General features: G+C 43.6%; 1 protein-coding gene across 1 annotated transcript; it reads right to left on the bottom strand.

Annotated features, from left to right (window-relative positions):
- Positions 1-111: 111 nt before the first annotated feature.
- On the bottom strand, positions 112-26229 carry LOC124135581 (alpha-N-acetylglucosaminidase-like). Its single transcript, XM_048399666.1, has 23 exons — positions 26111-26229; positions 25299-25344; positions 24144-24301; positions 22151-22329; positions 21590-21737; positions 20856-20926; positions 19830-19991; positions 19295-19360; positions 18517-18580; positions 17063-17133; positions 15776-15850; positions 14221-14302; positions 13614-13763; positions 12425-12567; positions 11779-11851; positions 10817-10888; positions 9997-10091; positions 5107-5211; positions 3978-4161; positions 2789-2832; positions 2586-2643; positions 1232-1331; positions 112-345 (listed from the first exon to the last, which is right to left on the bottom strand). The coding sequence occupies exons 1-23, from the start codon at positions 26135-26137 to the stop codon at positions 191-193; spliced, it is 2328 nt and encodes a 775-aa protein (XP_048255623.1). The 5' UTR covers positions 26138-26229; the 3' UTR covers positions 112-190.
- Between the last annotated feature and the right edge of the window lie 1736 nt (positions 26230-27965).

Raw genomic sequence — 27965 nt, 5'->3', positions numbered from 1 at the left:
ATGGACACAGCATGGTCGTGGTGCTGACAAACCTGGAATCACAATCGGGGCCAATGTGGATTCGACCAGCGGATCCTGCCTGTATCGGGGATAAAATACACAAACTGGCTATTTGTTGAATAATGAATGTTTATTCTCACAGTGGCATCGAAATATGACACACACTGATATCATAAGGTCTTCCACTCCTCTAATAGTGAGCCCGACCGAAGCGTTTGGCATATTCGTAGGAGAATCCTCCCACGGTATCCGACGACTGGACGTTGGGGAACTGCGAGAAGAACTTGGACTTTGTTTCTGGTCGGTATTTGGAATGAAACTCGATCACCGCTGCAATAGCATTACCTATAGAAACACGAAAGTGGTATATAGCTTTAGTGATCAAAATATATTTATATTGAAAATAATTGAGACACCATCACATGCGAATCCAACCTCGGACCGATTTGCAAAGGTTGTATAGTAGACAGGTGCGCACCTTTCCCACTAATCACGTTGATGTATATGAATACATATAACCAAATCATTTGGCGACATGTTTGCAACACAAATAACAGTTAGTTGACATTTTTTTGGCTAACAAACGAAAACTGCTTCCCGAATAATGTGCTAGCATATCTGCACTTTGAGTCACCCATACATTGGGCTGATTGGTTAGATCGTATCGTTCTATTTTACACAATTCAATACACACTAGGAAAAAGGCTAGAATCTTTAATTCTAACAGGCCTCGATACTATGTATTTGTATGGATATTGTGAAGCAGTGACGTATTGGTTAACAGACTTGATCCAGTTGGTGTGTTACAACAATCCAGGATGTTTGCAATCAATACTCATTACTGTAGTCTCCAATCAAATATATAATTCAGTGTGCTCACAGCCGAAGTGGGTGAGAGAGTGAGTATGGTTTTACGCCGCTTTTAGCGGCATAAAACCATACTCCATCATTCGCTGACTGAAATAGATACACCAATGGTAGACAGCGTGACAGGCTTCCGGGGTTGCTACTATAAGGCCATTATATTGTGGCTACCTAATCCAGGAGTGGTCGCCCCTTGCGTCCAGCATGAGGTACAGGGAGCGTATTCAATCGCGGCGCTCTACATTCGTCGCCACTCGCCCCTTTCCGTAACCTGCAAGAATCGCTATTCGGCTTATCCCGGAATAACACGAGTTGGTCACGAATGCGCCGCTCTAGTCACGTTTTCTCTGATGGACGATAATCCTACCTTCGGGTTCATTAGGGAAGTCAGTCTGGTCGTAGGAGAATGGTATTTCCACCGTGTTCAACACTTCCTGGCCATACACACCACTGTTGAACGCTGTTTTCTGAGATACATTTTATTCAATATTTCCTGATTCAAAACGCATATCTATATTATAGACATTCTTATTATAGAGATTCTTAACAGAGGGGCGGATGGTACCAAAACTAAAACAAACCACAGGTGGATATAGATCGATGTGACTCGACGATACTGCCAACCATTTAGCCATGGCTTTTGTGTTCTGTTCGAATGGCACCACTCTAAATATCGACGTTCTATCAAATTACACCGTTCTTTCATGAATGAAGAAAACAGCATACATCCAGTGAGTGAGTGAGTTGGGTTAAACGTTGCTTTGAACATTATTCCAGTTATATCACGGCGTGTCAGCTTAATGTGGGAGGAAAGACTGGGCCACCGATGCCCCCTTTTACCTGGGACACATATGATGGTGTGAGGTATGTGGTCAGTGATATGCTTTCAATCTGTTACGACATTGGTGCTACATATTCATTATTATAGTGAGTGAGTTGGGTTTAACGCCGTTTTTAACATTATTCCAGTTATATCATGGCGTGTCAGCTTGGAGGAAAGCCCGAAGTGATGCAGGTCTTCGGTGAAACCCACGAGCACGGGTATGGCGCTGACAAACCTAGAAACATAATCGGGGCGAACCGGGATTTAAACAATCATTAGGTTTCTATGGGACGCAACTCTGCACAGCGAATCGCGGCGCCTCAGACGACTGGGCCACCCGTGCCCCTTCCAGTACTCCACTCAAATTTGTTTAGAGTGTGTGAGTGAGTGAGTTGGGTTTAACATGCTTTGAACAGTTTTCCAGTTACATCACAGGGTGTCTGCTTAATGTGGGAGGAAAGCCAGATGATGCAGGTCTCAGACGTTTACCACTTTGGTGAAACCCAATAGCAGGTGTCTGGTGTTGACAACGCTCCGAATGATAGTCGGGCGAATCGGGATTCGAACAGACGACCATAGGCTTCTGTAATTCCAAAGGGACGCAACTCTGCACCGCGAATTGCAACGCCTTAGACGATTGGCCACCCTTCCGTCTTGAAATATTGCACAGTAGAGGCATTTTTATTGGTTGTTGACCTCAAGATCATGAGCAAGAAAATTAAATGCGTGATGTTAGTAATACAAGAGATGGAGTTGATGACGTCATCTATGGTGGTGAACGGATCCAGAGTATATATTAAAGAATGGATATACAATACCCTGGATAAGCGAGGATGACAACAACTGGAGCAAGATGAAATAGATATATTTGTTGTTTACAAACTACTGTCACACTTACCGTTTGAGTACAGTTGATTAAAGTGTTTATAAACAGTTGCCACCTTGGTTTGTAGTATCTGAAACCACATTACCAAACATTACCAAACATTATCAAGCATTATCAAAGTCATTATCAAAAACATTTCGCAAAAACATTTAATATACCTGAAATCAATTTCAAGTAAAACAACTGAGCGGCAAACGTCATGCATTCTTTCTCACCTATTTATCAGCCCAGACCACATTTTACAGGCATAATCCATTATCTGAAAAAGAGCAAAATATAATCGCTTAGGATGTACGCATCATTAAATATGTGTCATCAAGATAATATTGTCTTGAAAAATTTAACATTTCATCCCCCAATCTACATCCTTCTTCAGACACCAAGAGTGAGTGAGTATGGTTTTACGCCGCTTGTAGCAATATTCCAGCCATATAACGGCGGGAGACACAGGAAAATGGGCTTCACACATTGTACCCATGTGGGGATCGAACCCCGCTTTAACCACTAGGCTACCCACCGCCCCTTTGACACCAAGATATTCCATAGCAGTAACTGCCGTCAAAACAAGTAACAAGCGGATACTGGCACGTGTTAGGAACGGAAGTGTCCATCGGGTTGCGTTTCCTTAAACTATTGGGCCACCCTTCCACGAAGGATTGGGGAGAGACTTGCTCTCCGATATCGGGACCGCCTCCCTGGCCTAGTGGACAGAGCGTCTGCTTGGAGAAAGGAAGGTCGGTGGTTCTATCCCTAGGCTGCTTCAGGACTTTAAGACGTTAAAAGATAGTACTTATCGTCACTCTGGCGCTCGGCACGAGGGGATGAAACAATCGGAGTCGGTATACTGTGTCTAAGCGTAGAGGGGGGCACGGGTGGCCCTGTCGTCTAAGGCGCAGTGATTCGTTGTGCAGAGTTGCGTCCCTTGGGCACGCCAGAACCCTATGGTTGTGGTTTCGAATCTCGGTTCGCCCCGATTGTGTTTTTAGGTTTGTCAGCACCATACCCGTGCTCGTGGGTTTCACCAAAGTGCTAAACGTCTGAGACCTGCATCACTTCGGGCTTTCCTCCCACATTAAGCTGACACGCCGTGATATAACTGGAATACTGTTAAAAGTGGCGTTAAACCCAATTCACTCACTCACTCTAAGCGTGGTAACCATGTCCGACTGTGGCATGGTATCACAGTTACAAAAATATATTTTCTCAATACACAAAATATATCATACCAACACAGACTATAAAACCGACACAAGCCTGGACTGGACAACCAGCCACACACACATGCATGCACGTGGCTATACAAGTTCAATAATCTTGATCGCCGATAAACCCCATTTCACCTCACCTCACCTCTACGACATGGCGTTGTCACCTCATAGTCATGCAGGGTACTAATACACGCACCTGCCCTGTTGGTCCCCACAGAGTCACCTGGTTCCGTGAGTTGAAGTCATACAGCGCCTTCTCCCAGGCTGAAGAGAAGTGTCTGGCCGCGTCACCGGTCCACGCGCCCAACAGGAAGTGAACGTCAGTAGCAAGTAGTGTGTCAAGGTCACTCAGAAGGTCGATCATCTTGGCACCAGCAGTTCTGGGAATATTCACACATACATGTTATATATTTATTCTGTGTCTATAACAACCGAAACTTATTTGAAATATAATTCTATATATCACAATTATTGCTCAACAACATATACATGTGCCTGAAGCACTCCTCAGTCAAGAGGGCTCTTGACAAGCTTTAAGACTTGGCATCTAATCCCAGGGAGGAATACTTAAATCTATGAGTAAGTGGACGCTGTCTCACGCACCAATCGGGGGCACGGGTGGCCCAGTCGTCTAAGGCGCCGCGACTCGCTGTGCAGAGTTGCGTCCCTTGGGCACGCCAGAAACCTGTGATTGTGGGTTCGAGTCCCGGCTCGCCCCGATTATGTTTCTAGGTTTGTCAGCACCATACCCGTGCTCGTGGGTTTCATCGAAGTGGTAAACGTCTGAGACCTGCATCACTTCGGGCTTTCCTCCCACATTAAGCTGACAAGCCGTGATATAACTGGAATACTGTTAAAAGCGGCGTTAAACCCAACTCACTCACTCACTCACTCACGCACCAATCACCTTGACTGAGTTAGGACCAGCTGGGATCCTGTATGGAAATTAGATATTTATCTGTAAAACCAGATTATTTTTTCTTATTAAAACTATGAGGCTGAATATTCTTTTTCAGAACCACTCCTCAAACACAGAATCCAGAATGCCAAATGACCGGTCCCAAAGTAACAGAGACATTAGTGTTGTTCAAATGAGTGACTTGGTCTAACGCCACGCTGTAGAGTAGTTCAGATGTGTAACGGCTACCAGCTTGATGTTGGAGACGCGCCCTATCTCTGTGCATACAAGATTGGTATAGTCCAATAGTCTAGCAACGAAGGGAAGCAACGAAAGGAAATTATGCTTCGCAACCAATCCTGCTATCATCTATCGATGAAGAAACATGCTTGAACATATCTAGATACTCCATACAGCCTTGTCCTACCTAAGACTGGCTGTGTCACTCTTGTTGTAGGCTGCGATGACATCAGCGTAGTATTTGATAGCGAGCACCTGCAGGCTGTTCCTCGACACATCAATCAGGTCGTACCTGAAAAACGTCCTTGTCTTCATACATGGTTGCTATGGGCTTAAGCATCTTTTGTTTGCCGTTCAACGCCACACATAGAGATATTCCAGCTGTATGACGGCGGCCTGTAAACCATCCAGCCTGGACCAGACAATCCAGTGACCATGAGCAACGCATCCCGCCGTCGGGGTACCCTGGCACGCTATCAACCACGTCCCCGAGCCTGACGTCCCGATCCCGGTAGTCGCCTTTTACGACCAGCATAGGTTGGTGGGTGCCCATGATAACCCAGAATTCCCATGGTGTTCCTATGAACGTAAACCTGAGGTCCTTTTAGTGATGAACGTATTCACTTCGGATGTATAGTCAGAAGCAGTATCAAGGATTAGAACTAGCAGATTTGCATCGGGAATATACGAGGCCGACAACCGCCTTTTGGTACGCGGATGCGGGGGTCTATTTGGAAGGTATTCGGGACTCAGCAGTGTGGAACGCGGGACACAAAGGGAATCGTATTTGGTACGCAGATTCAACATTCTAAAACAATAACGGTGTACGTTACGAATTCCTTATATATTATATGCAATCTCATTAAAATCAGATCTTAGTTCTCGCTATGCTAAACAAAGATCTGAGGACATCCCATTAAGGCTCACGTCAGAACGACCTTCATCTAACCAATCAGAGCGTCGCTTACCAGATCATGAAAGTTACAGTCGGAATGTGTTTTCTAATCATGCAACCACGAAATATTTAAAACGGGGTATTCCGAACGACAGTTGCTGGTTTTATGATTATATCCGTACAATCTAGGCCATCTATAAGCCATTCCAGAATGTTTTTCGTATCAGTTTTAATTTTTTAATCGAGAATACGTCAAAATATGTTTCGAAGCGTAGTCGCCAGTTTGAAACTAGTGTCGTAAAGCTCGAGAAAGCTGCCTTCTGATTGGATAATGTCGATTTCTTGTCAGTCATTTCATTGGTGGGTCAATGTTCGCAAAAGGTCGTTCTGACGTGACCCGTAATGGGATGTCTTCAGATCTTTGTTTTGCGCTAGCGAAAACTAAGATCTGATTTAATGAGAGTGATGTTATATGTTTTCGATACCTTTTCAGTAATTTAACTTCAAACCGCACCCTTGTAATACTATGATCAAGAAACGTGTTTTATAGGTTTTCGTCTGTTTTCGGCATACGCCATGATATTATTGACTCATTCGTGACCAACTCGTGAAATCCCGGGACAAGACGTGCACCTCTCGACGCTTGGGATACACATTGACATCTTAACACGAGTGCAACTTCAAACAAGAACGATAACTCTTAGTCTACCCGAGTCTTACAGTAAAATGTAGGCCCTGTTCTCAAAGTATTGAACCTCTCTGATATAAATACAGATTGTATCATTCTGAAACAAAATACATTTGGTCAGCAACTACACTCATTCATTTTTCAGCTGTCATTGCTGAACCTGCCCTTTCATAGACAGCGTTGAACACTAGTATACACATTCATTACACTTCCTTCATCAAGGGATGTCACATTCATCATGTATAGAAGTATATTCTAAATACATACAAACAACATAGTATGACCATTTTAATGTTAAAATGGGGTACCCAAGTAGTCCTTGCTTGTCGTTATAGCTGGGCAAGTTCGATGAATTGGTTTCTTAACATGGGGGAAATGGACAAAAGTTTACAAATATGTTATGAAGTTATATTTTACATATAAGTTATCGGAAATTGTGAAATAAGGGAATATTATAATTTCGCCGTCAATCGTCCAGTATTTAAGGTTAAAATTTTTTAACGCGCACTGTACATAATCCAGGACCAGTATATCTTATTGTGCTGGTTAAGCAAACACATCTAAAGCCTTGATACCTGTATCTGTATCTACAGCTGCTTATCATCCACCCTTATCAAATCACACTTATCAGGTATACAAACAGTGGCATACAAGCTGGTCACCTATTCTTCTCCTATTGAACTTCACTCATAGACACCGTTATCATCAATGTCCTCGTCAAACTAATATGTAATTTTGTCAAGATAGCTGCAACTTAAGTCCGAAATAACAACTTTATCACCATTTAATCAGAAAATAAGATTATTTATCGTAGCTAGAAAAAGGTACAGATACGGACGAGTTAGTCACACATCACTGTGGCTGACTACTAAACTCACTGTTTATTCTCTCAGGCTATCAGTTATTTGTTTGCAGAACCAGATAATCACCCAAATATATAATAGCAAGTAAATCTTTTTTTATATTTTACAAATCACTTTTGATCCTTAGAACACATCCACACTAATCCACCCATTGCTTTCAGACTTCTGATCTGAAGAAAACCATTTTTGGCACTCTCCTAAATGAGGAAATCACCAGGGAACAGTCCGCAGCGTTATGCAGTGATAAGTCAATATCTAAATCCCATTTACCTATCAGTGATAATTTAAGTCTCCAGTTGTCCATCGCTTCTAATTATAAGCACAAATTTACTGTTAAGTGTTGGTTTCCATGCGTTCATTGCTAATCACCTGTCAGCGCCAATTATATGTTGGCTCCCTTGATAAGTTTCCACTTTTGTTTGTTATCTTATTACTTTTGTTGCTCTTACGGAAATCTCGCCATTCGGACTATCGTCTCCGGAACAGGGGACATTATTCCGTACGCATGAATCGTTCAAAGTTCAAACAGAAAACTTACGTGGCGACGTTACCATGTTACCATATATGGTAATGAAAATTTAAATATAAACAATTAGGAATTGGCGTCAATATTGTTGTGTTTATGGATGTACACTGAGTAGGTGTGCGAAGTGTTCACATCGGGTTTTACAATAACTCGATAAATGCAAAAAAACATCTTAGAGTCATGGTTCCACGAACTCATCCAGGCCATTAGTGACCATTTCGATTCGGTTACGGAAATGGACGATTGGTGAATGCCATGTGCTTCGCGAAGTAATCCTGGCTCTTACTGCGGCAGCAATCCATGCTTGCTGTAAAAGGCGACTATGCTTGTCGTAAGAGGCGATAACGGGATCGGGTGGTCAGGCTCGCTGACTAAGTTGATGTAAACTAGTGTCCAAAAGAAACGATACCACCTGTTTGCAACGACATAAAAGAAAAACTAAACAATGCAGAAGTTTAGGATTGGTGTTATGTTTTTGAGAAATCCTTTCACAACATCTGTACAAAAATTTCATTTCAATAAAATCTGTACAACCAATATGACAAGCCTTTAAAGATGTGTGGGGTCGAAAAATGAACATTTCGTTAGAGCACTGATCACAGAAACAACGGGAAATGTCACACCACACGTCTCAAAGTCAAGTCAGTAGCGGGTATGTCCACCGTGAGCATCAATACATGCCAGAACACGCCTACGGACTGATGACGTTGAGAGTGATGCGTTGCCATTCCTCGAGGAGACATCGTTCCAAGTCCTGGACGTTGACTGGAGGCACACGGCGACGTCGGATTTGCCGATCGAGGTGGTCCCATAAGTGCTCGATGGGATTCATGTCCGGTGAACATGCGGGCCATGGCAAAACCTGTACGTTGGCGTTGGCAAGGAAGTTCTGTGTCAATCTTGCTGTGTGTGGCCTTGCATTGTCATGTTGGAAAAGGAGTCCACGAGGCTGTTGCTGAATAAAGGGCACCACAACAGGCCGTAGGATGTCATTCTCAAGATAACGCTGTGCATTCAGGTTTCCACGAATTACGACAAGCATCGTTTTGACGTCACCACATATGCCACCCCAAACCATTAACCCTCCACCTCCAAACGGCCGGACCTGTTGGATACAGTTAGGCGCCAAACGTTCACCAAATCGTCGGTATACAAGCTGCCGTCAATCGTTTCTGAAGATGAGGAATCTGCTCTCATCAGAGAACATACCACGTGCCCAGTCCCTCCGTTGCCAACGTCGAACTCGCCTGGCCCAGATCAGTCTGTTGTTCCGGTGTCGAGGCGTCAGGAGCGGTCCGCGGTAGGGATGACGTGGCCGGATACCATACTGCCGTAGTCTCCTGTAGACGGTCTGTCGACTGATCCTGTGTCCCAGTGCTGTAGCCGCCGTGGACGTCGCTGTTACGGTGCGGTTCCTCAGGTGTAATACCCGGATGTAACGATCTTCACGGGGCGTGGTTACTCGTGGTCTTCCACTCCTGGGCCTGTCTGACGTCTGACCTGTCTGACGTAACCGCTGCATCAACCTGGTGATAGTGATGCGTGCGCAGCCCAACCTTCTGGCGACGTCGACGTGTGACGCTCCTTGTTGGACCATTCCAACGGCTCTCTCTCTCTCGATGGCTGTCAAACGTGGCATATCTTGTGTTCTTTTTGTTGCTGTGATATCAACGTGTCTGATCAGCCGTTTTATACAGTTTTTCTGCACGTGCAGAACATGCTAGAGAGGGAAATGTCACTTTCACAAAATTTACGTTTTTTCCCGGAAGTGATCACGTGTTCCCGGTATTTTTTATCGCCTATGCTGTGTTTGGGATGTGCAATACGAATTGGCATGTTTTCATACTTGACAATTCACTTAGTAAAAAACAATTTTGAAAATAAGTTGGTATCGTTTCTTTTGGACACTAGTTTATGTCATCGTATCCCAATTGTGTGGATCGATGTTCATGATGTCAGTCACCGGATTGTCTGGTCCAGACTCGATTATTTACAGACCGCCGTCATATAGCTGAAATATTGTTGAGTGCGGCGTTAAACAAAAACCGAACACATCTTACTGACACGAATAGACGGAGCCCAGTGTAAATGTGGTGCACACTCACACAAACAGTGGTTGTCCACGGAGAGCCGTCGTTGTAAATTGGGCGGCCACCATTTTGTCCCACGCCTGGTACAGCATCTCGGGGTCGTAGCCCACCTGGACGGCGTCAACAGTGAAGAAATTATACAACTCATCTTTTGATAGGGATAATCAGATATATTTATATTTAGATCCTTTTTTTGTGTATCATGAAAAGATATAAATATCCCTGTGAAAAATGGAGTAGAATATATACACCACATCGTGCAATATTACAGTTATAACCTGATGGGACAAAACGTTAGTTCGGGTTTGAATCAGGAAACGACTGGTTGATAGTGTGACCCCTTTGACGTACTAAATAAGGCTGGTCATATCAAAGGTTAGATTAGAGGCTTGAGGATCGATATTAAAGACACCATGCTCCGTTACATACTGAAACGTGTTACTCGTGTCTCTGACACAACTGGTGTTCGTGACACAAAGTGCACAATGTTGGAGACACGTTCGGTTTTGGTGTGGACGCTGTGACTGTTTAGGTCTTTCTTTAGAGTCATTTGTCGTACAAATTTGCCGTATCAAATACACCACCATCGAATAATGTGGGTACGTACCAGAACATCTTTTTTGACCCCTGGTTTAGAAAACCCAGTTATTGTTCAATAGATAACCTGTATATATACTTGATAAATCGATTGTGAGAACATAATAATGTGACTCATCCTTTCAAAGAAACACATTGTGCAACCCCTCCCCATCACCTCCTAAAAAGCCCACCCTTACAATAACAAACATTTCAGATTAAATGGGTTCAAGGTTGCACTTCTAAAGTGTGCTCTCACCGACTCGTGGCTGCCTATCGACGGGCGATGGATGATGGTGACCCCCGTTGACCCCGATTTGTAGACGCTTTGCTGGAGATGAACAGAAAACTCTTGATAAGGAATTGTATAATTCCATGCTTCAGAGTAATAATTTTTTCATATATTTAGTGTCACCCTCGTTATTATGCTAGAAGATTGCTGAAAACATCGTAAAACCATGGTTACTCAGTCGCATGTCCATAGGTCGCTGAACGTAGCTTAGTAGCAAGAAGCTACTTTTACATGTATATATGTAGTGATTTCCAAACTCATCAAATTCAGATCTCAGTTCTCGCTTAGCGGTAGCGAGGAACTAAGGTCTGATGTTGATGAGATTGAGTGATTTCTGGGTGCGTAGGTTAGGTGAGGAGAAATGGGGTTCAACGTGACGTCCAAGATTATTGTGTGTGTGTGCGTGCGTGCGTGCGTGAGTGCGCGCGCGCTTGTACTAGTCCGGACTGATGCGGATTTATAGTACTAGCCCACTGAGATACCATGCCGCAGTTTAACATGAGCGAGTGAGTTGTGATTAACGCCGCTTTTAACAGTATTCCAGTTATATTCCACTTCGGTGAAACCCACCGGCACGGGTATGGTGCTGACAAATCTAAAAACATAATCGGGGCGAACCGGGATTCGAACCCACAATCATAGGTTTCTGGCATGCCCAAGGGACGCAACTCTGCACAGCGCCTGAGACGACTGGGCCACCCGTGCCCCCCAGTTTAACATGATTCTGCACTCAGACAGTATACTGACTCCAACCCGACCATGCAGTCCTTGTTTTAGCCCATTAATGCCGAGCGTCAGGAAGGGTAATAACACTGGGCGTGCCTAGCAAATCTATCCACCAGCTACCTCACCAGTTACGTAAGATAAATAATGCCAGGGAACATATTTTGTACTGGATTCCTCTGGGGGTATTCTCACACGACACCTACCCTGAGATAATCCCAGGCGGCGGAAGTGCTTGGGTTGCCGCCCCCGTATCGCTGTGCTTGATACTGATCTATCCTGGAAAACATGTCAGAAACGAAAATAGCATTACGTTGTCGACCTCACAAGTTCGTTTGTTTGTTGTTCAACGCTGCACTCCGCAATATTCCAGATATATGATGTCTGTAGGTAATCGAGTGTGGATCAGACAATCATGTGCTTGACATGGACATCGATCTACGTAATTGAGTTATGATGACATGCATCAACCAAGTCAGCGAGCCTGACCACCCGATCCCGTTCGTCGCCTCTTACGGCAAGAAAATGTTGCTGAAGACCAATTCCAACCCAAATTACCGCGGGGTTCACTGTATTTACGTGAGAAAGAAATTGTGCAAATGTCCATGGAGTTAGCCTGGTTCCATTGGTTTGCTGCGCTTGCGCTACAAGGGGACTAGGCTGCTATGGATTTGGCTTCAGACACGGCGAACAACGCATGACAAGGGCGGTTCCAGCATTTTTAAAAGGGAGGAGTCCGAGATATCAATATCATCTCTCATTGGTGCTTGATTGTCTAGTACATACTATATTTGGTTCTCAAAAGGGGGGATCGGCCTATGCATGACACTCATGACGCTGCGAACACCTCACCACTCCGTTGTGTTAACAGGTCCGGGTCTCCACGCCTGTTCATTCATGAACTCGTACATGATCTCGTTCTGGTTGATGCCCTCCGGGGTGAGACCCGTACCCACCATGGAGCTGTTCGGGAAGTTACGTCCCTTGAACGGACCCTGCAACACAACAAACAGGCTGAGATGCTGGCGGTCTCGCAGATGAGCAGATGACCCTTGATTTTTACTGATTGCTCGTGGCGAGGGGAGTTGATTACATTGACTATGGCAAGTGTGGAACTATTAACAGCGTGCTTGTAAAACAGTTATAAAATGAAGCTATTACACTCAGCAATATTCCAGCTATATGACGGCGGTCTGTAAATAATCGTGTCTGGGTCTGACAATCTAGGGATTGACATCATGAACATCATCAAAGTTCAGTTTCCACCCTTGCCGAACTAGGCTGGAATTCCTGGGCTCGATGGTACGCCACGAGTTGTGTCTCTTCTATGCCTCTCCTATGGACCAATCAGATTCCACCTCTCGTGTCACTTGCATTTGTTTCAAACAAATTGGCGGCGCCAAGACAAGACGATCTGATCGACAATCAAGATCTATATTATGATAAAACGGGTCTAACATCTCGAAGTGCATCAAATCATGTGAGCACCTTGATTAAAAACTTGAAAAGATTTGGAAAATATCTGTTGACAACGAGTTGGCGGTGCACATGCTTTGCAAATTCTTCAATCGCCCGAACCGGATTTCGATTTCGGTTAACGATTTCGATTGCACTATGCATCGACTCGTTAGTCCAGCCAAAATCTAACTCCATAATACCAGCCTAGTTCGGCAAGGGTGGAAACTGGACTTTTATAGTCAGTTAACTCCCTTGCCTCGGGAAGATGCATGAGCATCGATCCACGCAATTGGGATACGATGACATGCATCAACCAAGTCAGCAAGCCTGTCGACCCGATCCCGTTAGTCGCCTCTTACGACATGCATAGTCGCTTTGTACGGCAATCATGGGTTGCTGAGAAACCTATTCTACCCCGGATCTTCACGGGAGTGCCTCTTACGACAAGCATGGGTTGCTGACGACCTATTCTACCCCGGATCTTCACGGGTCCATTTTTCAAAGTTTTTTTAGTGCCGTTCACTATTGGTACCTACCATGCAGGTCTAATCGTGTTATATTAAAACAGGCACCTTAGGCTTACCTCGTTGACCTTGTCTAGTTCGCCGTACATTTCGTTAAGCCCGCCAAAGTTATGCAGCATGCACCAGATGAACGGTTGCCCGTAGTAAGACTCCGTGCGGGAGAAGATCGGAGACTGCTCGGAGTACAGGTCCAGTATGATCATCTTGCCCTGTTGATTGATTGGTTGATTGATTGGAAGGGTTGATGGTTGGTTGATTGTTGCTTTTCTTTTAAGTGAGTGGGGGAAACCCAAACCACACAGGACGGCCATTGTGACCACACAATCCAAATTCGTATCGCCTCATATTATAAACGTTATAATTATTGGAATACTTGAGATCACTCTGCTCCGACAGTCCTATGTAATCATAAATAATTATGTATATCATCTTGTACTGTGTTGGTAAACGTCTGAGACCTGCATCACTTCGGGCTTTCCTCCCACATTAAGCTGACACGCCGTGATATAACTGGAATACTGTTAAAAGCGGCGTTAAACCAAACTCACTCACTCACTCAATTGTACTGTGTTGACGAAACATACATTTATTAGGTAACAATGGCGTATGTCTATGCCCCGGCTCCATCGTAAGGTAAGACATGTAATATTATTAAATGTTAGTTACCCGTGGTACTGCAGTAAGAAGGGCCTTGATTTGAGGGTCCTTCCAGAAATTCCCATTCACAAACAGCCAGCCCTGCATCAGCCTGTGGATAAGTGCAAGACCAGTTCCATCTATAAGGCACTCATTAAATTTTCGTTGTGTTCATTGTAATTCCTGCATTCTGATTAGCTGTATTGGTCACTTGTTATTCCATTCATTTCCCAATGAATGTAAAAAATTAAGTCACGCCCACCGAAGCGGACTACTTTTATTACTACGTAGAGAATGTCGGGGAATCCCAATATTACATTCTGTTCGGGAGAGTATCGTCATGCACAGGACATTTAGCGAAAGTCATGCATATTCATTATCCAATAACCCCTTGAAGCCGAAGGCCGAGAAGGAATGAAACAGCAAACGTGCAGGTTCGCTCGCCTGTTTTTTGTCCACTTTTTGGGGTTCCACAAATTTCAAGTTTTATTTCTAACCCGCATTTTTCCAACTGTGTCTTCCCGTTCTCAGGGAACTATTGTTTAACTCTGGCGGTAACTGATCATGATTTGAAACAGCCGCCTTCTCCCGGACATATTTGTTCGAGTTCGCTACAGTCTGACTGTTGCAGTTCTTCTCACCTCTTGCCTTGATTGACAGGTCCTATAAACCTTGTTTTGATCCTACTCTCCGTTGATTGGCTACTGACTTTGTGGGCGTGTCAAGTTGGGTGCATTTAATTAACAATGACCTGATTCATGTAACGCCACAGTATGTATTCCTACACCTGGAATGTTTACCAATCTCGTCATTCGTGTCTGCTTTGATATGTACAACTGTTTGGTTAAACTATTGTCCATGTTTTCCTTGTCGAATTTACTTTTAATGGTTGACTGTGGATTTTTTTCGGTTCATTGAGGTATAAATCGAAAAACCGATGTGCAAAGTTTTGTGAAGTGTATTAAGACGGTCGTAGAGCCCCAATCCAAGTGTTGATGGTGTACAAACACCTTCAGTACTGGCAGATCTTCAAAGCTTTATGTATCATGTTTCATCGAACATCAATATATTACGCGTAGTGTAAATATACAGCAACACATAACACAAGCCTCACTTTCCTCCCTTGATATCACGCTGGACATGTATAGGTCGTATTTGCACAAAGCCATCTTAAGGCTACATACGACACATTGGCATCTGAAAATTTGGGTGTTGTATAGAATCACGGTCGCTTTGTGCAAATGCCTTGTGCGAAAGTCGAACAATATGACGTGACGTTAATTGATACGTCAAGCGTTCGATTCGACCGTGTGACGACCAATTTACATCGTTGCCGTCACGAAAGCGCGTCACCAGGCATGATGTGCAGAATTCTGAGATGAGAGGAAACTTTGTAATTGAAACATACAAACGAAACCATATAAAAATGCAGCCTTGTTCCTGGATATGCTGCGCTGGCGCTGCACTGACAGTGTAGCGCCCGCGCAGCAGGGCCAGGGAACCAGACTGAAAAAACCCGCTTTTTCCATTTTTATGTATTATGCCAGTGTGAAAGTACTGGGTATATAGATACTATTGCCCTCACCAAATGGCCTGGGAGTCTCCAGCCACCATTGCGTTATACACTCCTCGTGCTGCTGATGCCAAGTACGCGGGGTCGCTGAAAACAAATATATACATTATATTCCTATATATGCTACTCAAAGGTAGTTAAGGACCGCCCGTTTCATGGCATGACAGACTAACTATAGTTATGTTATACAGCTAGTTTTAATTGTAAAAGTTTACAAAATGTACATATAGATTTATATAAGTTGTAAGCATAAAGAAACATAAAGTTAACAGTCAAACCATCAAAACGAAACCTGATGGTCTACCACAGCCGGGACATTGAAGTGACACAAAAACGTATACACATAAAAGTAGCTGTGTGACAGTAATATGAAAGAATCGGGTTGTCTTTAACTTCTATTGAGTGGTATATACATGTACATGGTATTAACACAGCAGGCGCCTATAATCAAAACCTCGATGTCAAACAAGCCCGTGAGACAGCCATAAGCGTTGTCAATGTCTATTCTGCATGCTGGCATACTTACTGTTTTCAGATACATATTTACGAGTGAGTACGGTTTTACGCCTCTTTTAGCAACATTCCAGCAATACACCAGAAATTGGCTTCACACATTGCACCCATGTGGGGAATCGAACCCGGGTCTTCGGCGTGACGAGCGAGCGCTTTAACCACTAGGCTACCCCACTGCCCCAGATACAGATTATGCATGTCTACTATTTGTTCCGTACTGCTTCTCTCAAAATCTGATTGTGCAGGGTTCGATCTCACCAGCAAAAGAAATATGTTCATGTTAACGGATGGCAATTGCATATGGAAATCTTTGACGTGAGGTTATACGAGGGGCGTTCAATAAGTTTTGCAACTTCAATATAAGACCAAGTCGCAGAATATCTTTTGCACTTTTATTTTTCAATATAATCTTCATTCACCTCAATACACTTATTCCATTTGTCCTTCAAGCTTTGAATACCACTTTTATAGAAATCCGGTTCCTTTGTCTCAGATCATAATTTGATGCACACTGAATATACAGCTCAGTAAGTTATGTAAAAATGGACCATCTCAACCTCGTGTCTTTTGATATCAAATAAATTTATATCAACACGAGTCGATAAAACTCCGAGGTTTTACTTATCATTCAAAGTTTTCAGTATGTAAACAGTAATAAGTAGCGCCTTGACTGTAAAAGTTACTGTAAATCAGTTAACGTCTTTTTGTATAACGCGGCCGGGGATCGAACCACCAACGTTCCACCCTACACCACCTCTACAACTGAGCACTCTAATGCACACTTACCTGGACGCTGGAGTCATCTCATTGAAACTATCCGCGTTGTAGATGTGATCAATGCCGAACTCGTCCTCCATCTGTGGACAAACCGCGGGGGAAATAGACTGGTACCATGTCTCTGGGTATGCTGCGCTTAACTGTCGGTGTCACTGTCAGGGTAAGCTAAGCCAATAAAGCGCAGCCTGGTTCCCTTGGTATGCTGCGCTTAACTGTCGGTGTCACTGTCAGGGTTGCGCCAGCGCAGCATACCCAGGGAACCAGGCTGCGCTTTATTGGCTTAGCTTACGATCACAGGTTTCTGGCGAGCTTAAGGGACATGCTCTGCGCGGCGAATTGCGGCGCCTTCAAGACTGGGCCACCCATGCCCCCTTTTACCTAGGACACATACGATGGTGTGCAGTATGTGGTCAGTGAAATGCTTTCAATCTGTTACGTCATTGGTGCTACATATTCATTATTATAGTGAGTGAGTGAGTTGTTTTTAACGCCTTTTTTTAACATTAATCCAATTATATCACGGCGTGTCAGCTTAATGTGGGAGGAAAGCCCGAAGTGATGCAGGTCTTAGACGTTTACCACTTCGGTGAAATCCACGAGTATGGTGCTGACAAACCTAGAAACATAATCGGGGTGAACTGGGATTCGAACCAACAATCATAGTTTTCTGGCGTGTCCAGGGGACGCAACTCTGCACAGCGAATCGCGGCTCCTTAGACGACTGGGCCACCCGTGCCCCCCTTGGAGAAATGATTACCATGTGCACGGACTGTTCACATTTCCCAAACAACAAAAATAGTCCGGTCATGAGATGTGCAAATTAGCCTGTGACAGTGATGAACTTGGATCATCTCTGTGAATGAGTTGCAAATACAGGTAGTCGCTATTATTTATTGCTTAGATCTGGCTTATGATATATTATTAAAAGACTTTCCATATAAAGTCTTCGATTGGCATTTAGAAGTTGGTAGAACATGAATACATGACACTTTTTTATGGATAGCAACTTCTTTTATTCTTTGTCACGACGTTTCAGAGCTACTTCTTGCTCCTTTGCCAGGCGAATGCTGAGTAAGTGATATATCTTTGTTGCACAACACAAGCTGTTATCTTTGTGCATTAATCATCAATCCTATGTCATTTGCCTTGTCTTTACGTTGCCATCTTTTTATCATACTCAGCATTCACCTGATGAAGACGCAAGAAGTAGCTCTGAAACGTCGTGACAAAGACTAAAAGAAGTTGCTATCCATAAAAAGAGTCATGTATTGATCTTTCCACATATATTTATTAATCCTAGTATTAGATTCAAGAAGGAAATTAACACGAAATTATGATAACCTCCAATAATATGTCTGGATCTGCATGTTTTCAAAATATCCGAACAGACGGCCGGACATAAAGACCAACAGATAGCCTCTTCTAAACAAGATTGTTACTAATAAAATATCAGTGAAACATACAGCCTTGATGAACTTCGAACCAATTGTAGTAAAAAGGGGGTCGTTGAAATCCAGCAGATAGGTTCTGAAAGAAAATAAAAGCGACAAAAACCATTTTCATAATCATGAGAAATCTCAGAGTCCATTGTACAATTCTGACTATTTCACAAGCATGTGTTTACGAATCCCTATCAGATAGTGATAGGGTTTGTTGTTTAACGCTGCAAGAGGCGACTATGCTTATCGTAAGAGGAGACTTACGGGTTTGGGTTGTCAGGCTCGCTGACTTGCAATTGGTTGATGCATGTCATCGTGTCCAATTGCGTAGATCGATGCTCATGATGTCAATCATGAATAGTCTGGTCCTAACTCGATTATTTACAGACCGCCGTCATATAGCTGGAATAATGCGGAGTGCGGCGTTAAACAACAAACACACAAACCTGCCCGGCCTGTTTCAACAAAATAACGAAGGGATATAACCATATGGCAATCACATAACGAATTGGAGACAAAGCATTCTCATTCTGTGAAACGTATATTTAAGTATCGTGTTCCTTATCGCCCAGTTGACCGCATGTGTACGGGAACTCCCGAACGAACGTTAAAGAAAACAAGTAGTTTTTGCCCCACCGTACACCTCGATTTCAGGAAAAACGTGATTTAGGAAATGAAATTATTTTGACTTGCCTTCAACGTTATACAACATTGTGGAAAGGCGATTATTTTAATGTTATATTTCTAAAATTATATATAAACAAGAGAACCTGCATTCATGCAGACATGTGAAGAAACTTACTCTGAATAATTAGCATTGAAGTTAGCCCAGCTCCCGAGTCGGGTTACATTGGCCTTGGGGAACACCCTGAAAAAAAGGAACGAGAGTTGCCCTGCTGTAGATAACGTCTCCAAAGAGATGTGTTTGATTAACTTCGTTTTAAGCCATTCCTGTTTGCAGCACACCGACGGCGATTCACGTTAATTTTCAGAAAGCCGTGGCACTGCGTTATTTACGTTTAAAACAACAGTGTTTTAATGAGCACCTGGCACGTAAACAATCACTGTGTGCTGTTCACATTAAAGAACACGTGTGTGAGTATCATGATCCCAACAAACACTCACGCATCCATAAACGCACGTGCCAATTGAGAAGCACGACCTTATGGTCGACAAGATGTCTTCAAGACGCCCTATTTAATTTCAGAATAAATTTCTTTTTATTGAACAGTTATTTTCTTCCGTTAGTTTAGAAACAGAAGTAGTACGTAAGTGCTTTCATGAAAAGAATTTTCATTTGAGAACGTATAAATGTTTTGCCAAAAGCCGAGGTTTACCTTGTAATGGCGGCTGGCACATGTCCAGCAAACCCCGGAAGTACTGGAATAATGCCAAGTGACCTCATCCGGTCCAGTATTTTGTGCTGGAGAGCCAACTGTCTGTCCATCCAGTATTCGGGCAGAGGACCGCCCCAGCCACGTATGTTTCCCATTCTTGCCCTATTTTCAGATAATGAAGTGTGATAAACCGATTTGTGGTTGATTTGATAAGGATAATATTCGTTGTGAGTTAATCTAACATACAATTGCTTGAACCAACGTGACCACTTCTTAGGATGAATCAGATCTTCTCAACAAATTAGGATGCAGTCATTGGAAACAAATATGTGATGTTTCAGCTTCATTGGTCCAGTGGTTACTGAGATGGTGATGGTGATAGTTACTGTGCATGACAGTGCATTTTGAAAAAAAATTTAAGTGAATTGTCAAAAAACACGGGTCTAATCAGGATCATATCAGATATTACAAACAAACCGGAACGTATGTATTTACCCCCACTACTAACTACATATATACCAAATTTAATTTAATTTACATTTTGAACGGAACTGGCTCAGAAAATTAATATCAGAAGTTCAAATTTCCAGTCTGGGCGAAGGTCAAAGTCAAAGTGTAAGATATGGCAAAAAACATCCAGAACATATATATTGAGCTCTACTTCTACACATGTACCAACTTTCATTCCCCAAATGGCTTAGTAATGACTATACATGAATTTTACAATATGGCTGCCGCGGCCACAATGAATCGGATTCGAACCTCTTCAACAAATTGGGCTTTCATCATTGGTTCCGTGGTTTTTGAGCGGAAGATGTGAACGAGGCACAACCAACAGACAGGCAGCAGTATAAGCTCACTTGAAGTTCAGCCGGGTGAGCTAAACATGTGGTCGTCGTATTCATATTCATCGTTCTCGTCTACACCATTCATAGTCAGCATGTGTCATTATATCTTCAACCCAAGGGATATTTAGTAAATCATTAACCTTGATGAAAGACAAATAGTAGATAACAATTTTCCTACCAAGCTAAGAATGCTGGTCCGCCGAAATGTGCCTCCATATCTTGTATCGTGAAGCCCATTGACAGATAGACCTAAATATCAGAAGGTATTAAAATATATTAATGGTAGATAGAGACGCATTGTACTTTCTCAAAGTCTCTACAACAAAGTAGTTTAAACAATCCAAGTTAATATCGGCTTTATATCTAAAGGGTACTACTTTAGCTTGCGAAACAACCTCTTGTTTTGTGAAGGCCAATGACAGGTTGATACAATCCAAGGCCATCCGTTTTACCTAACCCTGGGAGAAGGAGTCCTGTCCTTGTGAAGGTCAAGGGCAGGTTAGTGCCCTGCAAGGCCATCCAGTCCACTTATCCTCTGGAAGATGGCCTCCTGTCCTGTGAAGGCCAGGGGCAGGTTGATGCCCTGCAAGGCCATCCAGTCCACTTACCCTCTGGAAGATGGCCTCCTGTCCTGTAAAGGCCAAGGGCAGGTTGATGCCCTGCAAGGCCATCCAGTCCACTTACCCTCTGGAAGATGGCCTCCTGTCCTGTAAAGGCCAATGGCAGGTTGATGCCCTGCAAGGCCATCCAGTCCACTTACCCTCTGGAAGATGGCCTCCTGTCCTGTAAAGGCCAATGGCAGGTTGATGCCCTGCAAGGCCATCCAGTCCACTTACCCTCTGGAAGATGGCCTCCTGTCCTGTAAAGGCCAATGGCAGGTTGATGCCCTGCAAGGCCATCCAGTCCACTTACCCTCTGGAAGATGGCCTCCTGTCCTGTAAAGGCCAATGGCAGGTTGATGCCCTGCAAGGCCATCCAGTCTATGTGACGTTCCCACTGGTCCCAGTCCGACCAGGCGAAGGAGTAGCTGACGGTGCAGACGTTTTGGTAGTACCGAAACCTGCAAATTGATGATGTGAGGTGAGGTGAAATGGGGTTTAACTGGGTAACATGGGGTCGCGTTTAAGCTTACCGTGAGTGAGTGAGTTTGGTTTTACGCCGCTTTTAGCAATATTCCAGCAATATCACAGCGGGGGACACCAGAAATGGGCCTCACACATTGTACCCATGTCGGGAATCGAACCCGGGTCTTCGGCGTGACGAGCTAACGCTTTAACCACCGCCCCTAAGCTTACTGTGTGTGCATGTGTGCGTATTGCTTGGAAAGAATATTGGTCTTTTATATATATATATATTTGTATTTCATTTTCCACACCGCTTGAATATCCTTATCTGAAGTAACTGTAATGTACAGTAGATATGCGTTCAGATCTGAGACATTTCAAGTGGAAAGTCAACCAGGCTTCTTTTTACCGGTCATTGGAGGTAACTGTCACCATGGAAACTTTAGGTAATACTGTTGGCAGGGCGACCTGTTGTCCCGCCCAGGTGAACTGCCCCCCACAGTAGTACTTGAGGTAGTAGTAGAAGCCCATGGCGACCGCCACACCACTGGTCCCCGTGATGGAGAGCTTAGATCCCGACTGCTCTAGCTGAAACCAGGGGTTCAGACTATTAGTTACTCTGAACACGATCGGACATTTCTGCTGAAAATAGACACTATGAACACGATCGGTCATTTCTGCTGAAAATAGACACTCTGAACACGATCGGTCATTTCTGCTGAAAATAGACACTCTGAACACGATCGGTCATTTCTGCTGAAAATAGACACTCTGAACACGATCGGTCATTTCTGCTGAAAATGGACACTCTGAACACGATCGGTCATTTCTGATGAAAATACGCACCCTGAACACGATCAGCCATTTCTGATGAAAATGGACACTCTGAACACGATCGGTCCTTTCTGCTGAAAATGTACACTCTCTCTCAACACGATCAGCCATTTCTGCTGAAAATGGACACTCTGAACACGATCGTGCATTTCTGCTGAAAACACGATCGGTCATTCCGCGATAACTGAAAGGAACGAGATTTGCTGATCGGACCATTGGTGTCACCTGGAGCATTTGAGGTCCTAACGACGAATGCATAATGTGCTTGTGGGTGAGTGAGTTGGGTTTAAAGCCGATTTTTATTGCAGTTGTAATACAGAGTGTCAGCTTGATGTGAAAACAAAGCCCGAAGTGATGGAGGTTTTTACCACTTTGGTGTAACCCACGAGCACGGGCATGGTGGCCACAGACCGAAGATCTTAATCAGGACTAGTGGCACGATCTGCTGCTGTTGTTCGAATCCCAGATTCGCCTCATGTATTATCCTTAGTGTTTTAGCTCAAAATCTGTTTTTGTGAGTTAAGAACATTCGGCAACACAAGAACGTTGGTCGACAACGATTGAAGATCATTTTGATCTTCATTAAACCAAACTGACATAACTGAATTACTGTTGAAAGCATCTTCCCGTGGCAAGTGCGTTAACTGACTTTATAAACCTCTAACGATGTCACTCTGTTATAAATCTAGGTCCGACTTTTCTCGGGTAAACCCGTAAAGGAGTTATTCCCTCAGAATGCCCGGGTAAGCGGGGATTCCATGAAATTTAACGTTTTATAAACTTTCCCCTTGATCTGAACAAAATTGTGTTTGATGATTGGTTAAAAGTCAGAATTTTTATTTAAACATGAAAATTCCATGACGTGATTCGAACCTCATATATCGTGTTAAGTTTTTTAACCATGTTCAGATTGTCATGGGGGGCACGGGTGGCCCAGTCGTCTAAGGCGCCGCGATTCGCTGTGCAGAGTTGCGTCCCTTGGGCACGCCAGAAACCTATGATTGTGGGTTCGAATCCCGGTTCGCCCCGATTATGTTTCTAGGTTTGTCAGCACCATACCCGTGCTCGTGGGTTTCACCGAAGTGGTAAACGTCTGAGACCTGCATCACTTCGGGCCTTCCTCCCACATTAAGCTGACACGCCGTGATATAACTGGAATACTGTTAAAAGCGGCGTTAAACCCAACTCACTCACTCACTCACTCAGATTGTCATGTCATGACTCCATCTAGTCCAGGCTGCACGTGCTTTAATTGCTTTTATACCGCGATACACTGTATTGTTTCACTATAAGGTATGCCGATGTTTTCCTATTCTTCCTGGTATTTCTTGCATTTAGACAGTCTTGACGGATCCCGGGGAGTCGGGAAATTGGGTCGGGGAGTTTATATCCATAACATATAATTCCAGTTGTGGAAACTGGACTTTCTACCCAGTTAATGCCCTTGCCTGGGGAAGATGTGTTGAAAGCGTCGTTAAACCAAACTGACTGACTCCCGATGATGACACCCACTACCATGGCGTTGCTGTATAAGACGATGACGACAGTGACATGTAAACGCTACTCACAGTAAAGGTGTCCCTGTCTGCTGGGCCGCTGCTGGGGTCGACTTTGATGTCAAAGTCCGAGCGTCTGTCCCCCACGACCCTCATGATGAGTTCCGTGGCCGCCCGGGCCTGGACATCCGCCGGCGTGCGACTCCGTAGATGGTCGAGCGTGGAGAACTCTGTGGAACCCAAGGGTAAGGACGCCTCTGAATCACCGTTTAACGCGGGGAACTGGTGTCAACGTTGTGGGTCGGTGTATTGACTCACAACATTCGCCATTTCGTTATTAGTATACGTGGAATATGTTCAACTGACCACACACAAAATAGTGTGTATACCTTTTAATATTCATCATTCGTATTATTACCGATTTGAGCGTTTGGGATGTTTTTTCTTTGCATATACATACGCTGATCCAGATCGGGTGGGGTGCAGGGTGCCGTTGCACAAAGGGAACTTAGCGCTAAACTGATCGTAACTCCCATACCTAAACATTGGCGTACAAAGATACGAGGGGCGTTCAATAAGTTTTTCTACTCCAATATATTAAGACCAAGTCGCAGAATATCTTTTGCACTTATATTTTCAATATAATCTCCATTCACCTCAATACACTAAGTTAAATCACCCAGCCTACAGCCCAGACTTAGCTCCCAGTGACTATTTCCTGTTCCGGCAAATGAAATATGCCCTACGTGGAAGAGGCTTCCAGGATGACGAAGACATAAAGGCTGTCACAGAGGCATGGTTAGAGGGCCTATCTGCGGATTTCTATAAAAGTGGTATTAATAGCTTGAAGGACAAATGGAATAAGTGTATTGAGGTGAATGTAGATTATATTGAAAAATAAAAGTGCAAAAGATATTCTGCGACTTGGTCTTATATTGAAGTTGCAAAACTTATTGAACGCCCCTCGTTGTAACGCAAAAGTTGTTTTGTACAACGGCAAAATATAGCAATTTGTTGATTGACAAACTGTTTACCGCATTATGTACAGGCCCCTTGGTCATTTAGTGCGCCACAACCCCATCCTTTTCCAGAAAGCCGGATCTATTTAGGGTTGGTTTAATATACGACGATTATATACAGCGTTAAGTTCGCTAAATTATGTTCTATTATTCTACGAGTTGGTAAAATGAAAAATTCCTCTAACTTCCACAGCTCATTCACACATACCGATCGCACCGGTTAGCTGAACCATAGACAGTGCAAGGACCAAAGTCTGTGAAAGGAATGAATGTGTCATTTGAATGAAATCGTGTCAGTAAATCACAACAAATACCATATTTCTCTCGCCTTACCGAAATGAAATGAGCTTCAGAATATCATGTCAATAGATGAGTTCAATTATTACTACAGACCAGAGGTCTCTTCCTGTTTGACCTACTGAAAGAGATAGGGAGCATGGTTTCAAAGTTGTCTATGACAGGCAATTCGCTGTGCAGAGTTGCGTCCCTTCGGCATGCCGGAACATGTGAACGCGCGTTCGAATCTGAAACGCCAACTGATTCTATTCCAGAGTTTTCGGCACAATACTTTGTTTGTATGTTGTTTAACGCCATACTAAACAAAATTCCAGCTAAATGATGGCGGTCTGTAAATAATCGAGTCTTGACCAGACGATCCAGTGATTGACATCATGAACATCGATCCACGCAATGGGGATACGATAACATGCATCAACAAAGCTATCAAGCCTGACCATAGAGCAGAATATTGCCCATACAATATTCAGATTCAAATCAGTGTTTGTGAGTCAATGTCGAAGCTATCCAACGTACAAGGAACAGCAGTTAATGGGCAAGAATAACGGAGTGCATGAGACGCCACCACCATCAGGGCCGGGACACTAACAATAGACTTCACGCATTGTCCTTATCAGCATATGCAACATTAACTATATATAAATGCTTTTAGTGTTCACGGTTTGAATAGATACGTCACACCATATGGTAAGAGCGAAAATGTCTGAATTATATCCAACTTACCTTCAGGGAAGCCATATCTCGAGCCATTTTAAAGCTCAGGAGATTTAAATAATGCTTTCTAAGCAAATCGTAATCCGGTTATGTCTACGTCACGTGACCAGACCTGGTGTTTATGTGTGTTATCAATCTGGGTTATACAGCAGTGAAATGACCCATGGTTCCGTGGATGATTGTCCAATATTCAGCCCTGTTTGGACTATATTTTCCGACTTCAAAATATCGTCAACTCAACGATACGTGAAAGCTCCTAATTCGATTAGTTATTAACCTGTTTTGTTTGTTGTTTAATGCCGCTCTCGGAAATATTCCATCTAAATGACGACGGTCTGTAAATAATCGAGTCTGGAACAGACAATCCAGTGATTGACATCATGAGCATCGATCCACGCAATTGGGATACGATGGCATGCATCAACCAAGTGAGCGAGCTTCACCACCCAATCCTATTAGTAGCCTCTTACGACAAGCATTGTCGCCTTTTATGGCAAGCATCGGTTGCTGAAGACCTATTCTACCCCCGATCTTCACGGGTCTCATTAACCCGTATTGAAAACAATTAGTGTATTCCCGATACTGCTCTAGTAGTATTTTTTAAAACGTCCGTCAGTGTCAGTGAATTCATTCCGGAATTTCTCTACATAGTTTGTTTGACATGTTTTACATTAAGTTAATAACGTGACAAATCGAAGTACATGGTTGTCGAAGTCAGGTGATGATCCCCATTGACAATTATCATATTATACATGTATTTAGCGCACTTATCCGGGGGACCCATGAAGATCCGGGGTAGAATAGGTCTTCACCAACCCATGCTTGCCGTAAAAGGTGACTATGTTTGTCGTAAGAGGCGACTAAAAAAATCGGGTGGTTAGACTCGCTGACTTGGTTGATGCAAGTCTTCGTATCCCATGATGCTCATGATGTCAATCACTGGATTGCCTGGTCCAGATTCGATTATTTACAGACCGCCGTTATATAGCTGGAATATTGCTGATGTGCGGCGTTAAACAACAAACAAACTTTTCCAGGTTCAAGTGCGGTTTATTTGTTTCCCAACCAGCGGATCCGAATGTCTTCCAGTTATCATTCTCTCCTCCCTGGGGAGTATACAACCACTACTGCTGATGGGCGCTAGAGGGTTTTTACATCCGCCTCACATAACGGGGCACCCGCTCCCTGCGGAGTGAACGGAGGCACACTTGAACGGAGTCACTTGGCCAGGGCTAACCACAGGTATTGACACGTGCGTTCCGGGTGTATGTACGTATTCGTGTTTCTTTTGAGTGCACAGGATAAATGTACACTAGGGTACACTATGGGTAGAGTCAACACCATAAAGACATGTCAACATTGTTGGTCCATTGGCTGAATAACAAACCGGTCAGTAGCGGGATTCGATCTCAGCACCTGGTCTTGGATGGGAAGGCAAATTCTAAACTATGACCTACTTCATGTTCCAATAAACGGCTTGCACAGTGCGAAATAATATAAGACGATGTTCCATGTATAGCATAGATCTGATACTTTTGGATCCCTTTATGTACATTTACCATTTAACGGACCGGCCAAATTTTCATAATTTCTTTTTCCTGTCGGTCTGGTTAATTTTTTATTTCTTTATGTCTATTATGTTGACATCTTCTTTCACTGATGTCGGTTCTATTCAGTTCCAAAATGTAATTTTGTTTGTATGTTTGTTGTTTAACGCCGCACTCAGCAATATTTCAGCTAAATGGCGGCGGTCTGTAAATAATCGAGTCTGACAAATGCTGTCATGGAAAATAGACATTTCATTTATGCCAATTTACATTATTTGAACGAAGAATATACCCCGCACTAGGTGACATACTATTCA

The sequence above is a fragment of the Haliotis rufescens genome, unplaced genomic scaffold (genome assembly GCF_023055435.1).
Source record: "Haliotis rufescens isolate VD_foot unplaced genomic scaffold, xgHalRufe1.0.p SCAF_2, whole genome shotgun sequence".
Taxonomy (NCBI): Eukaryota; Metazoa; Mollusca; class Gastropoda; order Lepetellida; family Haliotidae; genus Haliotis; species Haliotis rufescens.
Note: the sequence above shows the minus strand (reverse complement) of the source record. Positions and strands in the feature narration are given on the sequence as shown.